The 20,365-nt window shown below is 38.5% G+C and overlaps 1 protein-coding gene across 1 annotated transcript in view; it reads right to left on the bottom strand.

Moving 5' to 3' along the window:
* UBE3D (ubiquitin protein ligase E3D) overlaps positions 1–20,365 on the bottom strand; it is an 87,222-nt gene that overhangs the window by 29,344 nt on the left and 37,513 nt on the right. The window contains exon 9 of the mRNA XM_010565816.1: positions 5,404–5,542. Within this exon, the coding sequence (XP_010564118.1) occupies positions 5,404–5,542 (139 nt within the window). The remainder of the gene's footprint in view (positions 1–5,403; positions 5,543–20,365) is intronic.

Raw genomic sequence — 20,365 nt, 5'->3', positions numbered from 1 at the left:
ATGACACTGGGATAGTTGAATAAAAGACACAATATTTTGAAAGCCATTCCGTCCCTCTTGACGTTTTCATTTCTTATATCACTATTTCCCAAATCATTTTGAACCAGAGCAGCTCCTTGTTCTATCTTTGCTGCTGTTTGACAGTGCTCCAAAGGAGTGGAGTCCAACTTAAAAGAATCTGTGCAACCTCTTCAGCTCCAAATGCCTAGAATGGAACAAAAGGAGGAGCTGAGCTGAGCAGAGCAGATACTTCTAAATTTTACTCAGCTGTTTGCTTCAAAAAGGATTGTCAGAAAACACAGGTGCATCTGCAAGTGTCCTCTATCTTCAGCTAACTTCTTTTTGCAATAAAGTAGTTTGAAAGTGCTTTATATATATATATACACACGTACACACCCACATAAAAAAGTATCAATATTAAAAAACACTGAATATCAAGGCACATTTTAGTTCAGACCATGTATAGACCTGAAAGACAACAGTAATTTTGTATTTTGCCTTCCATGAGTATTTTGAGTACTTTTGATACTCATGTACTAGAGCCATTAAACTATAATGAATATTTTATTTGTTCATTCTTATGTTTTCTGAGGCACTTGTTACTTTATATCTCTAAACCTGTTGCTTTTAGGAAGTTTTCTGCACTTTTTAATAAAAGACTTCAAATGATAGAGAACTTGACAAGCTGCTCTATGTAAAACTTTTTCCTCCTTTTTTTGGAAGCAAAGTAACTGCAAATGAGTTTTTCCTTCAGAGACACTTCTAGGAATGCTTACTGCAACAACAGAATGAAGACTTTTTGTTTACTTTTAAACACTGGCTCTACTTAACCAGACAGTGTGCTGATAAGCTACCAACGGCATTGGGTGCAGCACCAAAGAATATGAAGGATTACTACAAATGAAATTTTGAAACTGCTTGGCAGTTCTTAATCGCAATCTCCTTTAAATTTCATGCAAATCTGAAAGTAAAAATAAAACTGTGACCTATTTAACCGTGAGAACTCTTGTTACAGTCTGTGGCTTTATGAATAGCACCTTGATACACGAAGTAAAATGCCTGGTTTCCCCCAATAACAGCTATGAGAGAGAATGTGCTGAACAGCCCCATATATCATCATAACAATTCAATATCCAGGACATTTTCTGTTCACTGTGCTTGAATTCAGAGAAAGACAAGATAAGGTTAGCAAAACACAGCAGACATTACTTGTCACTTTAAAGCATCTCCCTGTGTTAACTGTTTTGTGTTGCAGGCTCTAAAGTACCAACACATCCTCCCAGACTACACTGAGGAGTAGCAGCTGAACAGTTCAGTGATAAAGTACATGATAACTCAAGTGGGTGCTAGCTACAAGTGCTTGCAAGTATTAAGAATAATACACAAAGTCAAGCCCAACTGTTCCTAAAGCAAAGAAGGGCTGACAGCTCAGGTGGGTGGAGAGCCAGATAGATCAAGAGTGTAATAAGGTAACACAGCTTTCCGTACAGTGTTAACGGACCTGAAGAGAGAGCGGCAAAACAACGCTCAGAGCAAAAGCAAGCTAAAAAATATTTTAATCTTTTCTAGTAGCGAACTCCTCTCTCCTTTCTTACTGCTTTCTGCATTTCTCCAGGATAAATATCAAGTGCCTCAGTCAATCTTAGTCCCTTGATCTGAGACATCCTTACCATGGGTGAGGGATTACAAGCCTGGGAAGGTGCAAGTCAGGGCTGCAAATCCATGTTCTACAGTAAACCCAGGAGCAGCCATCAACCAGCAAAGAATTAGTCTATCCACTTTGGTCCCTCAGAGTTTCTGGGCTCAAGCTTCCTAAGATTTAACTTTCTACAGTCCACCAGAACAATGTCAATGTAACTGCACAGGTAAAAAGAAAGATGAGCCAAAGACAACCCAGTACCTAGGATCAACAGCTGGGGAAGCTTAAAAGCTGGCTGCAGTGAGCACCTTAAACTCAGCAGAGAGCCACGTAACATAGTCTGCTGCTGCTCCCCTCTTCCAGGCTCCTCCAGCAACATAAATCACACCGAAAGATCTTCACAGGGTCAAAATGGAATTGAAAAGCGATTTCAAATATTATGTTACTAAGCAGTAGCACACCATTGGAAAATAAAATTTAATTTATGTCTCAGCATAGAGACAGAGTCTGCTAAGCTAGTCCCAGAGAACACTTCTAGAACACAAAGCAGAACAGAGTTTATTACAGAGATGATTAGCAACTAAGCACATTTCCTTCATGTGCTTTTTACAACCTAAACATCATCCAATGCATATGTATACCAACTAAAATTTTGGCTTGTCAACACTGCAACATTGTAATATAATAGGGAGACAGGGTAAATACAGTCTCAAACAACACAGGGGTGTGGGTGAGATCATTTTTGGCGACCTAATTAAAAACAATTGGATTTTTTAAAGCTATACTGACATGATATCAGGAGTTAAACTGTAACTTTTAGATCACTACTTATACAGCTGTCTGTTAGATGCATTTTCAAATACTGTATCAAAACATAAAGAAAAGCACCAGTGGAAACTAGTGGTCCATTTAGCTCTACACCACACGTCCATCAGTGGGAACACTTACGAAAGGAGAAAACTCTGGCACTTTCTGGGGTCATTTCCCTTCTAACTCCCCCAGCACTCAGATGCCAGCATTCAGCTGCAAGAGCCTGGTCTCCTGTTGAACAAGACTGCCATGTGTGGGTAACAGGAAACTCTGTGATTGTTTTCAGTTCAAATACAAGGATTATTGTAATACAGAATTAAATTTTTTTTTTTTTTTCCTAGACTACCACCAGGTCTAGGTCTACCACAAAATAAAATGAAACTAGTTTTTGTCATTTTGGTATTACTCCATTAAGACACATGAAATAGCGGTTTTCGATTAGCGCCCTTTTACTATTCCATGTTTGACTTGCAATCTTCACTACTTTGGATGCAGAGGGATCTTATGCTCAGGCAACAGCACAATTTAATATCATTATTCAAGCTCTCTGCAGATCTTGCCAGATTTTCCAAGAAAAATACAGAAAAACTAGGACATGTAATTCTAATATTTGCTGTGCAGAAAGTGGACATGAGTACTAAGAAGCAAGCCAGAAAAAAATCTGGTAAGACTGACAGCCCATTGTAAAGCATCAATGAAAAGCTCGGGCAAGCTTTGTTTCTGCTTCATGGATTCACAAACTTAGATCTAAACAAGGTTTGAAAGAATAAAAATAAATAAAACAATATTTTCCTGGACAGTGTTTGCCCTCCAGGACAAACACTTGGTGATATTGACTGTCTGGCAAGGAGAGTGAAAGTTGGACGCAGAAGTTTATCAAACCAGCCATTTTCCTTTCCTCCCACTTAGGAAAATACAACATTGTCTTAGGAGAGCAGGTTTCAGAACTTGGGCTTTTCAAAAACTATGAATTTTTGCCTTTTGTGTTGCTATGAAAGCACAGGCACTGGCAATCTCCTCAAAATATAGTATCTTCAGCCTGAGATCATGTTTGCGACCAAGACTGGGCATTGCCACGTCACCTACTTTGGCACACAGGCAGGCAAACTAAGATCTGTGCAGACCAGTGCTGGAAGTCATCATTCCTCACAGTACTTCAGTTCAGCAAAGCACTGTGACATTTGCTTTCTGTGGTTCCACCAAAATTTGAGTTTGAAAGTCAGAGGGGATGCACGGGGCCTTCCTGCCCCACGGTTGACATAACTGTACCCCTGACTTGCTTCTGGGCCGTGCATGGTGGGTTTCTAGGGTGACGGTTCATTTCCAGAGACAGCCTCACGAAGCTAAAATGACCCAGGAGCAATCAAGCACGATCATGGAGTCTGACAAGGAAAAAGAAAAGTCTGGTGTTTGGTGTACTCTGAAATAAAAACCCTTCCTGAGTTTACCAATTTGTATCTGTATCAGCTGACAGTCATTTATGGCTTCCTATCTCTACCCAGATATACAAATCAAAGGAAATCCTAACCGCACAAGCGGGACTGAGTACGCACAGAAATAAGACAGGACATACAGCCTCAGTGTACAAGAAGAGACTCCTATTTAACCTATCATGGGTAAAGCAGAGAAGACTTTACCACAGATTACTGGCAATGCAACGGACAAGGAATACATCCTCCGGGGTTAGACAACCAAAAGTTCACTTCTTAATAGGAAACATAAGACTATTCAACTGCATGGATAACTAGGTACTAGCCAATCCTTGAAACACATAATTTTTGCAATCTCACTCTGCCAGTATCCAGGAGATTCTTCAATTTTATGGCCTCTGAATATACAACCCAATAACAATTCTGACCTTGGGTATTAAAATATGTTGAAACGATCAATGGCTGCTGCCATACTAGAGAGTTCACCACACACAGATTCCCTGTTTTCAAGCACACAAGATGCAAAGGGAGCAGACAATGCAGGTGCATACTTATTTCCTAACATCTAGGAGTGTTTTCAGCAGGTGTACATTGGTGTAACTCTATTAAAAGCAATTATTTGATTTTGGTTTATGACCATATTCTTTCTGGCTCCAAACTTCTACAATAAGATTATTTTTCAGTAAACATAACTCAGGAACACTAATTAAATGTGCCTTAACTACAAACTGGGAGTATGGACAAATAGAAGCTACCAGATTTTGTGGTATAAACTGTTTAGGACACTCAGTCCTCCTAAGATAATGATTTTTCTATAGCTGTCAAAACAAACACAGATTCAGGTATGCTTACTGCTCAACAGCTGCTTAGTTTAGATTTGCATCAATGCACAACTGATGGACTATGTAACTACAAGGGAAGACAGTAACATCGTAAAAAGGTTGAGTTGATATGTCGTATCACCATGAATTGAGATGTCTGTGTATTTCATTTGTAAAAATCATAAATCTTCAGACACATGACAAATACAAATCACAATTTAACATGCCTGCAACAATGTTTTCTTAGGAAAATTTCTATGACTGCTGAGAACTTCAGCAGTACCATACAGAAGAACATTGGCCAAAACTGTGAATGCTTCACTCCTAATTTTCCAGGTTTTCACCAGTGGAAATATTTATTTTTAGCTGAGGATTTTTTTATTTTTTTTTTAAGCCAAGAAGAATTTATATAATGATTCTAGCTACTCCAGCCTAAGTTTGATGAAATTTCTTTAAACATGTAATTTAATTTAAGCAGTGATTCACTGTTTAAAAATCCAATGACATTTCCTGCCTTGGTCTACATTTAATACAATTGAAAGAAACTGAGCACTACAAGAAGTTCTCCATTCCTATAGTTAATATAATGGAGAGTCACACAACTACAGAAGATAAACCTTTACTCTGAAAGGGTTTATGGGCCCCGGGGATCTTTTTTTCCTAGAAGTAACACCTTTATACTGAAATAGCAGCTGATCCTTACCTGAAAAGAGTTCATGCATTGCAGTGAAGGTGGCAGAGAGGTGGTACTCAAACCCAGTATCAGCAGTAATTCCAAACATGTTTCTGCTGGAAACTTTAAAGGATGAACTCCGATATCATTTTCCCATGCATCAGCGAGGCTATAAAGTGAAAAAAAAAAAACCCACAAAACTTTTTCATTCTCTTAAAATATATCTAAAACCCAAGTTTCAAATAAATATTAGAATGTGTCATAGTATTGTGATAAAGATTCTCTTCTCATTTTCCCTGTAAAAGTCACAGATAAGTATGTTTTACCAGAAATACGAGGTGCATTTAGAGTACCTTATCCGTTCCACCAATCTTACAAAAAGATACATAATGTGAAAGGAAAACCTAGCACACATTAGAGCAATCCGCTCATGTTTCTAAATCAAAGTTTGATTATTTCTGAACCAATCTGCATCTGCCACTGGCAACTTCCCATCATACAGTGTTTTTACACATAGAGTATTCTACACAGAACATAATGCCTCCACTTTTTATTGTTTCTAGAAAGAAAAATGTCCTTTCACTTCTGAAAAGACAGAAGGTCAGCTGTGATTTTCAAAATTTATGTTTATGATGCTTTCACTGGAACCTTACTAACAGTCTGTACCAAGCAAAAACTCAATCCCAGTTCATTTTACACAGGTTTCTGCTTTAGATGTATTAAAAGAATTAAGATTTCTAGAGCTAGTCATAAAAACAACATTCTGAAAGCACATTTCTATAAACTGTTCCCGCTACCACATGCTGAAGAACAAGATTAATTCAACAAGATTAACTCAAAACACAGGAATGTTCCACTTACTATTGTTCAGGGTTGTTTCTTCCTTAATGCACAAACTGTCAGACTGATCAGTGACCCAGTTAGTTTAACAATTTTATTTAGGCAGCTAGTATCAGATACTCCAGAGCAAGATGGATGCCAATTATTCTCAGCAGATCTGAGAGCATCACTTTGGAAGACAATGCTTGCTACCCTTCCATGTCCCAGACTTCATGATTTCAATAAATAATTTTAGCAACAGCTTTCACTTTTAAATTCCTCCAGCTCTTCTGGAAATATATTACTCTGACTGAACCGCTGCTCGTGAACATACCAGCTTGTTTTAATGTCCTATCTAGAAATAGCTGCACTTTTTTAAGCACCTACAAAGAGTACACATCATCCCAACATTCAGCATGGTGAAAACTAAGCAAATACTCTCTTCACAATATCTGGGTCCTTCTGGATGGTTCTCATTCTCTCAAGTCTCCCAAACCTACCAATTCTCTGTGAAGTCTTGCTTCTTAGATATAGGCTTGCATATACACTTTTTGGACATATGCTTCCATTATTAACTCTTCCTAGCACCTTATTAGCTCTTCTAGAAGATGTTCTACTTAGTATAATTTACACATCTTTCTTCAAAGGGTGGGTGTATTTCCACTTTCTCACTTCCATTTGTCTGAAAGTGGCCTCTTGGATTTTAACTGGATTTTTCCTAATCTTTACATTTTTTCCTCCTTCCTCATTTATCTATGGGTATGTAAGAATCCACTTCTGCTTCAATACACAGAAGTCAGACCCATAATGCACACAGGGTCAGAGGGGCTTTCATCTCCCTAAAAAAAGGAGTGCTTTCTCTCTTTTTTTTTTTTGAAATCCACCATGAAAGACAAAGAGAATTGTATAATTTCAAAATTACCAAATGTACCATGACTTTTCTCAACCCTCACCAAAATGAGTGGGTCACTTTGACATAAGGAGGTCTAAACTGTACAAGGTAAGGAGAAGGAGGAAGGCAGTCTGGGCTAGGCACCGTCTGGCACTTCTAATGGCAGTGCATCACTTAAGGTCTCCACACATGGCTGAGACCATACCAAAGCACAGAGGCCAAAACCTGCTGCATATTAACAGCCTTCATAATATGTAGTATGTCACTGGTGACTTATACTGTGCCAGATGGATGTGGAAAAGCTGTTTAAAGCTACCACAAAAAACCCCTGTCTGCTAGGACAGGAAGGTGTGTAGTTTAGAAGACACCCTGGAGTATTTTCACTATTGAAAGGTACAAGGCTCCAGTTAAGCCCCAAATACTTTGTCTACATTGAAAGGAAACAGGATTCTTTTAAAAGACTGCATGTGGCCAAGCCCAGGAGAGACAGCCCTGACTGGTCCAGAGACTCTGCAAATGCTCCAGGAGGAATATCTACCTCTAGAAGATAAGCATGGAGCAGCCAGTAACCAAGGAGTCTTGTTAATTGTAATCCAGAATTAAGTTTATATTTCATTATCATTTGGTAACTTCATCTCCACATATTGTTAGAAACTTACCTTTATATGTTCCTTACAAGGTCTTTGTTCTACATTTTTCACAATCTTGTTTGGTGATACAGGCAAATTTAGGTGAAGCTAGGAAAATTGGGGCTTTCAGTTTTTCAGAAATCAGCAAGTCTAAACAAAGCACTGTGCAGGCACCTTCAAACACATCTAGAGAGTCTGGAGACTGGAGGTGATATGCTAAGGTTCTGGGTCTTGGGGAGGTGTTTCCACAGATCAACACCCTCTCTACAAAGAAACTTTTCAGACCTACAAGCAATATTCAAAACATCACAACTTACTTCAGTACCCTGATTCTATTCTTGTGTTTTGACTTGAAGATTTTTTGAAGCTGCCTCCTCATTTTAAAGTCCAACTCCTACAGCCCTGACACTGCACTAGGGCTTTTTTTGCTGCTGTTGGTTTATTCAGGGGAAGGACTGTTGCATAAAGACATCTAGCCTAATTATATTGTAATTCTTGTTTATTAACGGCTCAGTTATAAGTATATCCTGAAATGATTCCGGTGTATTCCCTTATTACAAACAAACCATGTGTGTCCTAGCACTTACTGCTCCAGGAACACTCCTGTCAGGAATTAGTCTTTACAGCTTGTCCTTTCACAGTATTTAACACAAGTGCTTGTGGGACTTCACTGCTTTATTAGACCATGTCTCTCTGTTCTTCTTTACCCCTATTACTCTTGGCAGTATATTTCCATAATCTTCATTGTAGAGGAAGAAGAAAAACATCCATGCTTAAAACAAAAGTAAAACAAAACACAAACTCCCCTGTTTTTTTCACCTTAGTTTCACAGAACATTTCTGTATAAGGAGAGTTGTCTCACAGTATAGAAGAAGAGACTGTTTGCTCTCTGTTTACTGAAAGAGGCAGGTTGGCTGATAGTGCTCCTCAGGAGAGTGAGCACCCATGGAAGACAACTCAGCCCATCAGCTCAGTGCTTCCTCCCAGACTGATCCCAAATGCCAACTGTCTGTGCTGGCTAAGAGTTCCTCAGCCACATAAACAAAACTGCATTTTTCTCTCCTGGTCTTAAAAAAAAGAATAATTCAATGTGACATTAAGATAGGTCAAATCGTCAGAAGGAGTTCTTGGGAGGGCTGAGGAAGAAGACGGGGAAGAAACTAGTAGGACTCATGTGCGCATGGTCACTTTGGATGTAGACAGGACTTTACATGCACGTGCTCTCTTCCCCTGCTCCTTAATACCTTTACTCAGCAATGAATTTTTGCTTCCAAGCTTCCTTTGAGAGAAAGCAGACTGGGCCAAGCCTGCTCCTTTTGTGAGTAAAGGCAAGAGCTGGCATAATTCCCAGGGAGTACAGCACAGCTTGCTATGCTGGCTGAAAGGAATAAAGGTGAGGTAAAACAGATTAGCTGGAGGAAGGAGAGGTTAACAAGAGAAATAATGCTATTTTATGTTCTTCCTTCTGCAAACATTCAACTTTTCTACATTCAAAGAAGCCTTGAGATTCTGGACTTCCCAGTCCGACCAAAAAAAAAAAAAATTATGACTCTCAGTATCAAATAAAATTCGTAAATTCTACACAGATTCCCTAAGTCATCGTGGGGCGCAAGACTGCATCTACTTCGGACTGACTTTATGAGAGGTGAAATCTCACCACTTCATATTGACCTTGACAGTGTTTGAGGGAGATGTGAGTCAGCTTTACAAACTAGGCGTTAAAACAGTAAGATGTAGCAAAACATACTCAGTAAAATGGTCCAAACTAGGAGAATGCTCTGAGTTAAGAAAAGGACATGTCAGAGTGAATTTTTTTCACAGGACATTAAATCCACCTCTGTAAATCATCATCATCATCATCATCCAGTTTTGCCTGCCAGTGATCTCACCAACAGGAAAACCCAAATCATTCTAAGCATCCTGTCTGTCACTCTATCCTTCCCATTTTCTCCATCTTTTCTTTATCCCCCCCTTCCCCAGAACTTTTAAACTTCTTAGCCTATTTCAACCCAATTTCTTAAGAAAGATCTCAAATATATTAGGTTTGGGGAAGTTTCATGTTTTCCCAAAAATCAGTGTCTGAGTAGTGAGGAGAAATCTACGTTAGTCACTCCACAGAGAAAAGCTGCTGATGGAGCTCAGCAACATACATACTGGATAATTAAATGATATTTACCTGGGACAATATTAGCATAAACTCAATAATATGACATTTCTATCTAGCAAATTCAACTACTACAAGCAAAGTAAACATGTCATTCACAGTCTACCATACTCCCTAATGAGTGAGCCAAATTGAGAGACTTGGTGCTTTTACTGAAGTGCACTCAATTTTGTAGGTTCAGGACAACTGGAAAAGAAAACCTCTTAAGTTTTGGGGTAGAAAGAAGGGTTGATGATAATGGAACTGATCCCTAGTAAGAGCAAGAGTCAGAGTTCTTCCCAGTGTTAACCAAACTTGAGGTGCAGCCTCTGCAGATTAAAGTGACACCTCAAACTCACCCCTTCTGTTCCCTCTACATGATATACATTAGTCCCATCCATGAAAACACAATAACCAGACATAAGATTAAAAGATATAATTCAAATGTTCATATAACTTTCATTTTGAGAAAGACAGAACCGCACATGATAAATGCTAATCAAATTGTTTAATGTATTTCTGGCATACATTTCAGAACTGAAGTAGTACAGAAATTGAACAGAGTAAAATTCTACTCAAGGGCAAAGATCCTTGGCTACTATGCTAGATGCTGATATGAAATAACTATGTACTATGTGCTAAACTGTCAGAACGGAGCATTCAAAACAAGTACAAAATAAGGATGAAAGGCTAAGACTATCTTCCCCCTTGTCCTTTCCAATGCTTTCTCTAAGGAATGGTTTGTTTGAAGGAGCAAGTTAGAGCATGGTATGATTGTCACATTCTCATATCCAGAAATACAGCTAGGAAAGTAAAATTCCTATAGTAACATGTGAAAGGTGTTTTAAAAAATGAAGTGGTATTTTCAAAGCTGTTTAGCTGGTAATAATGGGAAATCCAAGGAAATCTGGATTTCTTAAAAAAAAATAAAAATCAGCAAATGTTATCTGAAATTCAACCAATTAACTCTGAAAGAAGAGATGAGCAAAACTTGAAAACAACTACTCAGATAAGACTAAAGATAAGACAGTTACTTCTCTAGCAGAAGTAATTCATCACAATGTTTTCAGATAAGCACATTTGATTCATCATGCATGAGAGAATGGTATTTCTCCACTGCTAATTATGGAATTGATCCCAATGAATTACTAACATGCCTACATAAGTCAGAGTAACATTTGAAAATTGTGTTCTTAAAAGCAAGGTTTAGGACACCAAAAATTTATATCATAATTCCTTGATAGAAGTGCTAGCAAAAAACCACAGTCATCCATCAGGTCATGGAACCCACCCACAATGTCCTAAGTCTTCATGAAAAACACAATATTCATGGCATGCCGGTGAAGCAAGAGAATCTTTGTAGTTCAAAACCAGGAAAAAATGATAAGGATTCTCACAAGATTTTGAAAAACTGGACCAGAGTTCTCCCTAGATTGCATTTCTTTCAAAAGAAGCCTCTTCCACTAGTGTCAAGGCCATTGATCAGTAGTAATAGCCCTCCATCATGCATGAGATTCATTTCAAAATGCAACTGTCTGAGCAACATACAAAAAAAGTCTGGTTTTGAAGAGTAACAGGTAAGTCCTTTTTTCCTTTCCAGGGCACTCCCATCACCACCTCTGATCTACCAGGCTACTTCTATAAATACATTAACCTAGGGTAGTCTACAGACATCAAAACTGGAAAATGAAAAAAGCTCTTACTCACAGCACTACTCAGTATGGCTACCAAGGCACTGGATTAATTTGACTCGATTAGTTATGATCTAGGTAAATGCACTCTACATTTAGGGCTCCAAATGCTGTGGAAACCCTAGAAGGAGATTACTACGCTAGCTAGGGCTTCAGCGTTTTGCTGAATCAAGGCTATGCTGAAGAATCCAATATAAAAGCTGACAGAAGCTCAGCCCTGAATCTGAGAGTTCACTGAATATTGTTAAAGCTGCCCTTTCCACGAATTACAGCTCTGATGTAAATGACAGATGACTTTACTGAACTGAAGGACAAACCTGCTAAATTAAATAACTATTTGTAAAAATGATTTAATCTAAAAACAATTCTAAATTATGGTTGATGATGTGTCTATATACTTAATATACCGGGAAGCTAAGTTATTTATACTTTTAATTATCCTTGCAGTGATCTAAAAATGACATAAAAATCAATGCATGCTCATTAGCTACTAAACTCTTGCCAAAATTTAAATAATATGGAACACTAAGAAGTGCAGTCCTTCCACAGCCTACAGCAAATTCCTCTGGAAAAAAACCTTTCTTTATAGAATCACTGCTTCCCTCCTAAAACAAACATCTGCAGTCTTGTTCTAATGCTGTTCATCATTCATCCTCAATAGCTGGGAGTGTCAATTGTGGGTTTTGAGCAAATCTTCCCTGGGATCTTTACTAGTCGCCTGGTATCCCAAACCAACAGGTATTAAATCTCTCATAAGAGACAAGAAAGGGAAGAACAGAAATTTAACCCACTGGTGTCCTTGCAAGGAAATGAGCAAGAGAAGAGGAACGTATCAAGGGAAGTAAGACAACAGAGAGCAGTGATCCAGGGATCCATATGAGGAGGTGCTTTTTTAGGTTTATTGCAATGGACCATAGTGTCCAACAACAGAAGCTCCACCCCTAAGTTTTAAACCTTAATTTTTTCCAGTGCATCACTATAGAGAGAGGACGAAGGTTTATTTAACTGAACTTCTATACTTTCAAGTAGTCTCAAATACTCTCTCCTGTAAAGCATTCTTATAAGAAAGTTACTGATATATAATCCTTATAATAAAGTTACATCATATATATAGTACATATACTTTAATACAGTATATATATTATAAATTAATTATACACAAATTAATCATATTATTATACAATTATGGACATTTCTATAAATTAATATAAATCGATATAATAGTTGTATATACAAACACACAACCTTTATTAACAGTCTTTTGTCTTTTTTCTAAGTAATGCAGATTTTGAATGGAAAAACTATGCACTTCTGGAGTCTGGTCAAAAAGAAGTTATCTAGAAATCCACCACAAAAACAATTCAGCAGGTTTAAAATACCTTATCCTACAAAATGTAAGTCCTTCTTGAACTTTCAGTGTGCCACCATTTGAAAAGGACAAGTTATTTAAAACTAATAAGAAAGGCTTATAATGAAAATTCAAATTTAACCTCACCAGAGTACCGTCTGCCCACTGCCATAATATTTTTCAGAAGGGCTGACATAAGAAGTATGAAATGTTCTTGTAATATTTCAAAGGGCCTTTTTAGTAAATTATGCTATTTGCTCCAATGAATGCTTTTGTGATTTAAAATAGGTATTCCACATGCAGTTTTCTAATTTCTAACTCCAATATGTAGCATAGATTAAATAACTCATGCTAAAAGGTACATTAAAAGACAGTGGATTAAATGATTTTGTTTGCATTAGACAAGTGCATATGAATCTCAACTACATTCACTTTATTTACGTTTTTAAATTATTTTACTACTTCTCAACATGCTTTGATTATTTTAAACTATTTAAGGGAAGTCAGAGAGAGAAGTAAAAGCTGCCTATCTCAACCTGTAAAGTACAGGCCGAATTCTCTTCCTTTTGTTTCACATCAACCAACATTTTTATTACACTCAACTGTCCTACATGAACTTAAATGTAACTCCAGTGGTTATGGTACAGTTATTAAAAAATGCTATTAGCACAAATAAAGCCTGTGTATAGCCCACAGAATTCAATTCTTTTTTTTCCAAAGTGGTAAAGGGCAAAAACAGAAAACCAAACAACTGTGTGCGTATATTGCACCAAGACAAAGTTGTTTACAAGTAGATTATTCCTCTGAAGCACAGAAAGCTATGTTGACATAATGCAACTTTTTGCATGGAAATAAATCTTGAGATTTTAATTCTGTCCAGGAGTATCTTTGCCTTGGAGCATGTAATTTCAAAGTAATGCTCAACATACTTCTCCAGACTAAAGATTTTTGGGTGTTCACCAACTGCTTTTCTACATTGCCTTCCCTCTTCCAGCTGGCTGCTATGCAATTTCAAAAGCATTGATTTTAAGTTGCAAACCTATCACACATAAAATATTTTCATTCCACTGCAAAACAGCACCAACTGTACAGTCTCTGCAGAAGACAAAACAGAATTTCAGCTGCAAGAATCACTGAAATAAAGCTTAAACATCATAGGGAAGGATTACCAGGTGTTCCTCTATTCTGCAACCTTTAAGTTGAAGACTCATAATATCCAAAATGAATGTATGAAAAGCTAAATCAGGTGACAATGTCTAAAGCAGACTTAGCATTCAATGGGACACACAGATGTGTGGGACCATGAACACTTGCAAATGTACTAAACTTAAAATTCATGACAGTACTCAAACCATGCACAGATGGTCAGTGAGTATAACTAAGACATTATCATCTTTATTTAGCTTCAGCACCAGGTAAGCAAAAATAGGCTGATCATAGAATTAAGAGGAAAAGGAATGTTAATTTTGTGGGAACTGACCTTGGATATAAAATCACAAGCCTGCCAGGTACTTCCCAGGATATGTCCTACCAGCAAAACCACAGTGCACAGAGGTACAGCAGCAGTAGCTATATCCACAGAGCCAACCCATAACAGTAACTGCCTATGGGGAGAGAAATTCTTCATTCATCTGCAAGATCAAGAGTTTGTGGCAAAAGCTGAAGCTGTAAAAGCAGAAAACTGCAGCAGATTTCCTTCAGTTACAGTGAAGTTCTGCTTTAGAGCATCTCACTGAGGAATACAAGCTCATGGAGAAAACAGCTCCTGCTGGGCTTGTGATGCTCAAACATATATAGACATAATAGGAAGAAAACATGGCAGGCAGAACTCAACATATTCACAATGTATTTCCTTGAAACTACTTTTTAAAATTCCCTACGTCATTTTTGTCTAGTTGGGTGCAAGAGCAGAACTCATGTATTAATTTAGAAGTTCTACAAAACCAAGAAAAGCACAGGAGCTTAGCTCTTGCTGGGCATTGCCTAAAGTCTGCTGCAACTGCTCTTGAACGCCGATACTATGCAGAATTGCTGGCGCAGCTCCAAAGTACAATGTAATTGCAGACTTCTCAGCAGCAAAGCAACGTGGTCCCACTAAAAGAAGCAGCAAATTACTCTCGTAAAAACTGCATGGCCAATGCTTTAGAATGTGCTTCTTCACTTTAACGGTTGTGTTAAGGCTTTAAACTGCAGTTTTTGAACATCTTACTGCATCCCAGGTGGAAAGAATTCAAACAATTTGTCTGAAAACAATAAAGATCAGATTACTGTAGCCAGATCACTGCTGATAAATTCACCATAGTGGAGCATGGCACTGCTGATGGTCATCACCATCTAGACTAGCAACAGTTCTGCTATGACTCTAGACTGCAGTTTTCTTGGATATGCCTACAGCTCAGAATGCAGGGATAGCTTTGCCTGCTCCTTAAAGTACTTTTCTTCACCTTTAGCACCTCTTGATTCCTTCCTGGATACATCTTACTTTAAATTAGAACAGATGGCTCATAATTTCCTTAATGTATGGCAATAAATGTAGACTGCTGTGCTTGGGATGGATGCAGAGGGTACAGAGCAGCGTGCTATTGACCTATTGTTAAAAGCCTGACTGGTGCCATCTTACTTACAGGGAATATCAAATGTGAGCAGCAGCACCACTGACCTAAAAAGTCTCCCTTCCCAGCATGTATCAACCAAGCACTCAAATTCTGAGGTTACATCTTTTTTTTTTTTGACCCTTCCAACACTTCAGGTATGTAGAAAAATAAATTTGCCACTGCCCTGGCAAATGGGAGTAAGCCTCCTCTAATAACTCTCATTTCCTGAAGGGTAGAAGTACACAGCAGGGCTGTAGAAGAACAAAGTACTATGTAAAAGCTCCTTCATGGCAACTGCTGACATCAATATGGTTACCCTACAGTAATGCAAAGTAATTCCAGATAGCTCATCCTTGAAAGATTCACGGGATTTTAAGGAAGCATTTCCATCTGCTAATGGGACTAGTGATGTCTCATGGACTGGTGGCCTTCCTCAGCAGACTCTTTTTGTTACTGTTGTTTTAAACCTATAGTTTTTTCTTATCAGGGGCACTAACAAGGATGCTGTCCTCTATACAGCCACCTGTTTTACAGAAATTGTGGGAAAGGCATCATTCAGACCCATTATCTCCAAAATTGTCCAATGTGATTAAAAGCCAGGGGCAGGAGAAGGAGGGTGGGGGTAACTGGCAAGGCAGACAGAAAGTACTGTCACACACACTTCATTTCCCCAGAAAAATAAAACATATTTGCCTCAGTGTATTTTTTCCAGAAGCCAACCTCAAGAACTTACAGAATCTTATCAAAGGACACCTCTGCTGGTTACCTCTATTCACCCTCACCCTCTAGTGATGCGCTGTAAATGCAGGAGGCCTCCTCCTACTTGTGTGCACAGTAGCCAGCATCTCCTGTCTGCAGCCGACCTTCCCACCTGGAGGCTGAGACAACAGGCTGTCTCTCAGCCCCTCCAGACGTCATGACACTAGGCAAAAGCCCCAAAGAAAACACTAAATGTCTCTGCTCTCTCCTGGGCTACACTTCCACCAAACTCTCATACAGGAATGATTTTCAGACTCCTTCCTCCCTCCTTTTCCTCCCACAGGTTGGAAACTCTGATCAAGATATAGGAGGAAGACTCAGGATGAAGACATATTTACCAATATTGGCATGTCTTGAGTCTTGAACGCCTAGATGCTACCAATAGCACTACCCTCCTGAGATGCCTTTACAACTCTACATGAAACTATAACCTTAATTTAAAAATCATCAAAATGAGATGTTATATTGCAGAACATGAAACACATGGTGTCAAGTATCCTATCACAAACAGAAAGGCCCTTTACCTCAACAGAAAGTTTCCCTATGTACGAATGCTATGTTCAGTACCTGAGAATTATTTTTCAGCATGTAAAATGTGAAAGGTTGATAAACAGGCAATCACAAAGCCCAAATCCATCATTCAAAACAAGATCAAATACAAGGTAGATCAAATACAAAAGTTAAATTTTTGAACTAGTTCAGTACGAAAGGTTCCAAAAACCTCATGAGCCATCTGCCCAGACTCGTTGTGGGTCAGATGCTTAAGAAACAGAAGACCCATCTCATTTGAAATGGCATTTAATTCACTTCAGTTCACCCAATCAATTCTCAGACAAGCAAATTCTTCAAAGAGCAAATGCATTAAAAAAATTTAGAGCTGGAGATAGTAAAGATAACTAACTTAGCTTTCAAAGAGGAATAGAACTTCTCATAATGAAAATAGGGCGGTGAACCAAGCTGCACCACCTTAGTAAGGAATTTTATTAGTATAACTATTTCAAAAGGAACTAGTATACAATGACCAAGATTTAAAGACAACAACTACACTTACCATTCTCAACCTCTTGTAATAATTCTAAGCAACACAAATGCAAGTTCAAGAATTATTTTAAGTTATTTCAGCTCCTAGTTTCAACTGTGATTGACTTGTTTTCCAGTTTTAGCTGTTTGAAGTCCTCCTTTGCTCACCAAGACATTACTGAAGTCAGTCCAAAAACACCTGGTTCACTTTCCCAAAAGAGCTACCAGACGATTTCCAAATTGGTAAACCTGATTAAAATACCTACAGAGTAGCAGCAACTGTGTCATGTGCGCCCAGTGTCAATACCCATTATTGACAAAATCTCAAATGTCTCAGATGCTGTGGAAAAAACCCCAACAATTCAAGAGATGAAAGATAATGGTTTGGGGCTTTGTCAGATTTAAAGATTATTTTACCAGTTTTGCATCCAAAACAGCAGAATTTTGTATCCAGACTAAATCATTCTGCCTTAAGCAACGTGAACATAATGACATTCCAAGACAATGTTCCCATTACTTATTGAAACAAAACCTAAATATTATCTGGGGCATGGGAGAGATTACATATTCCTGTTCTATCTACACAGTGTAAAAATACATGCACGTGCTGCTTAAAGGTCAGCACCTGTAGCTTAATCAATAATCTAGAACGTCTATGCATCTGCATTCTTTCGTACAATATTCAATGTCACTGCTTGTAAAAATGGTAATACCAGCCCCAGCTACATTCAGGCTTGCATTTTTTATTCAATGTTTTTTTGGGATTGTGCAGCCCACTTACCTGTAGACTTCCCTGTATGGACTGCCAGTCAATGTAAATTCTTTCAGAAGAACCTCACTGAACAGCTTTTCAGAGCTAGTTATCAGAAAGCTGTGATGAATGGGGACCTTTGCAAAGAAGAGGAAGTGTATTTTCCCAGTCACAGTTCCAAATGAGGTTTCTGGCACTGGCAAAATAAAATGCACCTTTACTAATGTAACTTATACCATTAAGGCATTACAGCAAATAGGCAGTGTTACAGATTTTTCTTGTGGTGTGTGGGAATTTAAGTCTGAGGACAGAATACCCTAAACAATAGGATCTGGACGTGCCTGGAGAAGTGGTGAACTCAATTTCATGAGGTTGCAACATCATTGTGTCTGATGCTTAAATTGTGCCTCTGAATAATCTACAGAACGGAAATCACGCATGAACTCTGAAATGCTGGCAGAGAAGCACTCTTACAGATTTGGTAAAAGGAAGTCAGAAGCAAAGCTTACTTCAAAACAGCAAACACTGAAAATGAAAATGGCAGAAACTTACCCAAAGGAAGACTGAATGAAACAGTGTAGGTATTTATCAATGTATAATTCTCACAAAAGGAGGAATGGATAATTTCTTGAGACACAAAGAATGCATTTAAGTTTCTGGATACACAGATTGCTCACATTTACAAAAGGAGTGAAAATGTCTAAAGCAACTCTGTTGCTTTGAAAGTATGTGACTTAAAACTTTCTACCAACCACACTATGGCCTCTTGTAAAATATTTTTTCTAAAAATCTTAGGTTCAATTTTTATAATTTAATTAAATGGTCTAATTTTACATCACATTTTTCATTTCCAAGCCCTTAGAAACACTTTCATTTCCTAATTACTGAAAGAAAACAAGAGGGAGTTGAACATAAAGTATCTTATGAAATACATTCCATTTAATTCTCCTTCTAGAGCTTCCTAGGACAAGGCAGTAAAGCGATGCTAAACTGAGGTCCCAACAGAGGTATACATGAGTAAAAATTACCTCACAGAGAAAGAATAGAGATTTGGGTGCTGAAGAATGAGGTTGAGATATCAGATTAATTGTACAGGAGAATTAATCCTCCTGCTAGGGAATGAGACAGATCTTTTTCATCTTCTGGTTTTTTCTGCAGTGTCACAAGTAGTTTCCTTCTAACAATGACAAAAGTTTTCCACTGTTGGTTCCTAGTATAGTGAAATGGCCTTAAAATTCAAGAGGTCCTGTCACTCCATTTTTCTTTAGTAACTTTGGGTTTGCGGTAAACGGATACAGAGGAAAGATCCTTCATACTTCTCTCCATGATTTCAGTGCTATGTTTATCAAATTCTCTTCATTTTTAAAGTGCACTGGACTGTCTGAAGAGCAGCTCTGCTCTGCAGGCTAAACATAGAAAAGTTTTTGTCTTTAATAAGGGCTTAGATAAATAATCTCAAATCCCAGTGGGCCTTGTTAAAGCAACATCATAAATTTTTTACACTTCCTTATGAGTCTGGAAAAAAAAGTTGTCTACATATCAGTCTGAGCTCATGCTGACTAATATGGCCTTAGGGAAGGGACTGCTGAAATTCATGCGTCTAGCCATTAGAAATGGATTTATAGATGCAATTATGATAAATCAGCATAGGTTTATTAAGTAATGATTATTTTTTTTTAAAAATTAGTATTTACAGCTGAAAATAGAAGACATGCAGAACCAGTGCTTAAACACTGTAAAGCTGGTGTGACCTGTTGGTTCTGTGCACTGTGAGCACACCAGGAGGTATTCGCGTCACTCAGTTTTAGGTACTCGGTGACCTGATTGATGAGCAGGGACGAGTTAGCTGATGAAGACACTAGTCCCAGCTGTTGACCCTGCCTTGACATCTGTCCTGGGTTCAGCTGGGATAGAGTTAATTTTTACAGGAACCTGGGAGGTGGGGGGCATAGCCGGGGCAGCTGACCTGAACTGGCCAAGGAGCTATTCCATACCATGTGACATCATGCTCAGTATATAAAGGGGGAGCGGGCCGGGGGGTGGGCGCTTCTTTTCGGTGGGGGAAGTGGCAGAGCGTTGGGTCCCAGGTGGTGAGCAGTTGCACTGTGCCTCACTCTTTTTGTATACTTTTTCATTAGTACCGTTGTTGTTGTTGCAATTTCTTTGTGTTGTTCCAGTAAACTGCCTTTATCTCAACCCTCGAGGTTCCAGGTTTGGTTTTTTTTTCTCTCCTCCGTCTTCCCCCCATCCCACCGGAGGGGGGCGGGAGGAGTGAGCGAGCGGCCGCGTGGTCCTTTGTTACCGGCTGGGCTGAAACCACGACTCCCAGCTGTGCAGCCTTTCTAT

This window comes from Haliaeetus leucocephalus, unplaced genomic scaffold (assembly GCF_000737465.1).
Source record: "Haliaeetus leucocephalus isolate CR32 unplaced genomic scaffold, Haliaeetus_leucocephalus-4.0 Scaffold195, whole genome shotgun sequence".
In the NCBI taxonomy this organism is placed as follows: Eukaryota; Metazoa; Chordata; class Aves; order Accipitriformes; family Accipitridae; genus Haliaeetus; species Haliaeetus leucocephalus.
This window is presented reverse-complemented; position numbering and strand designations above follow the sequence as displayed.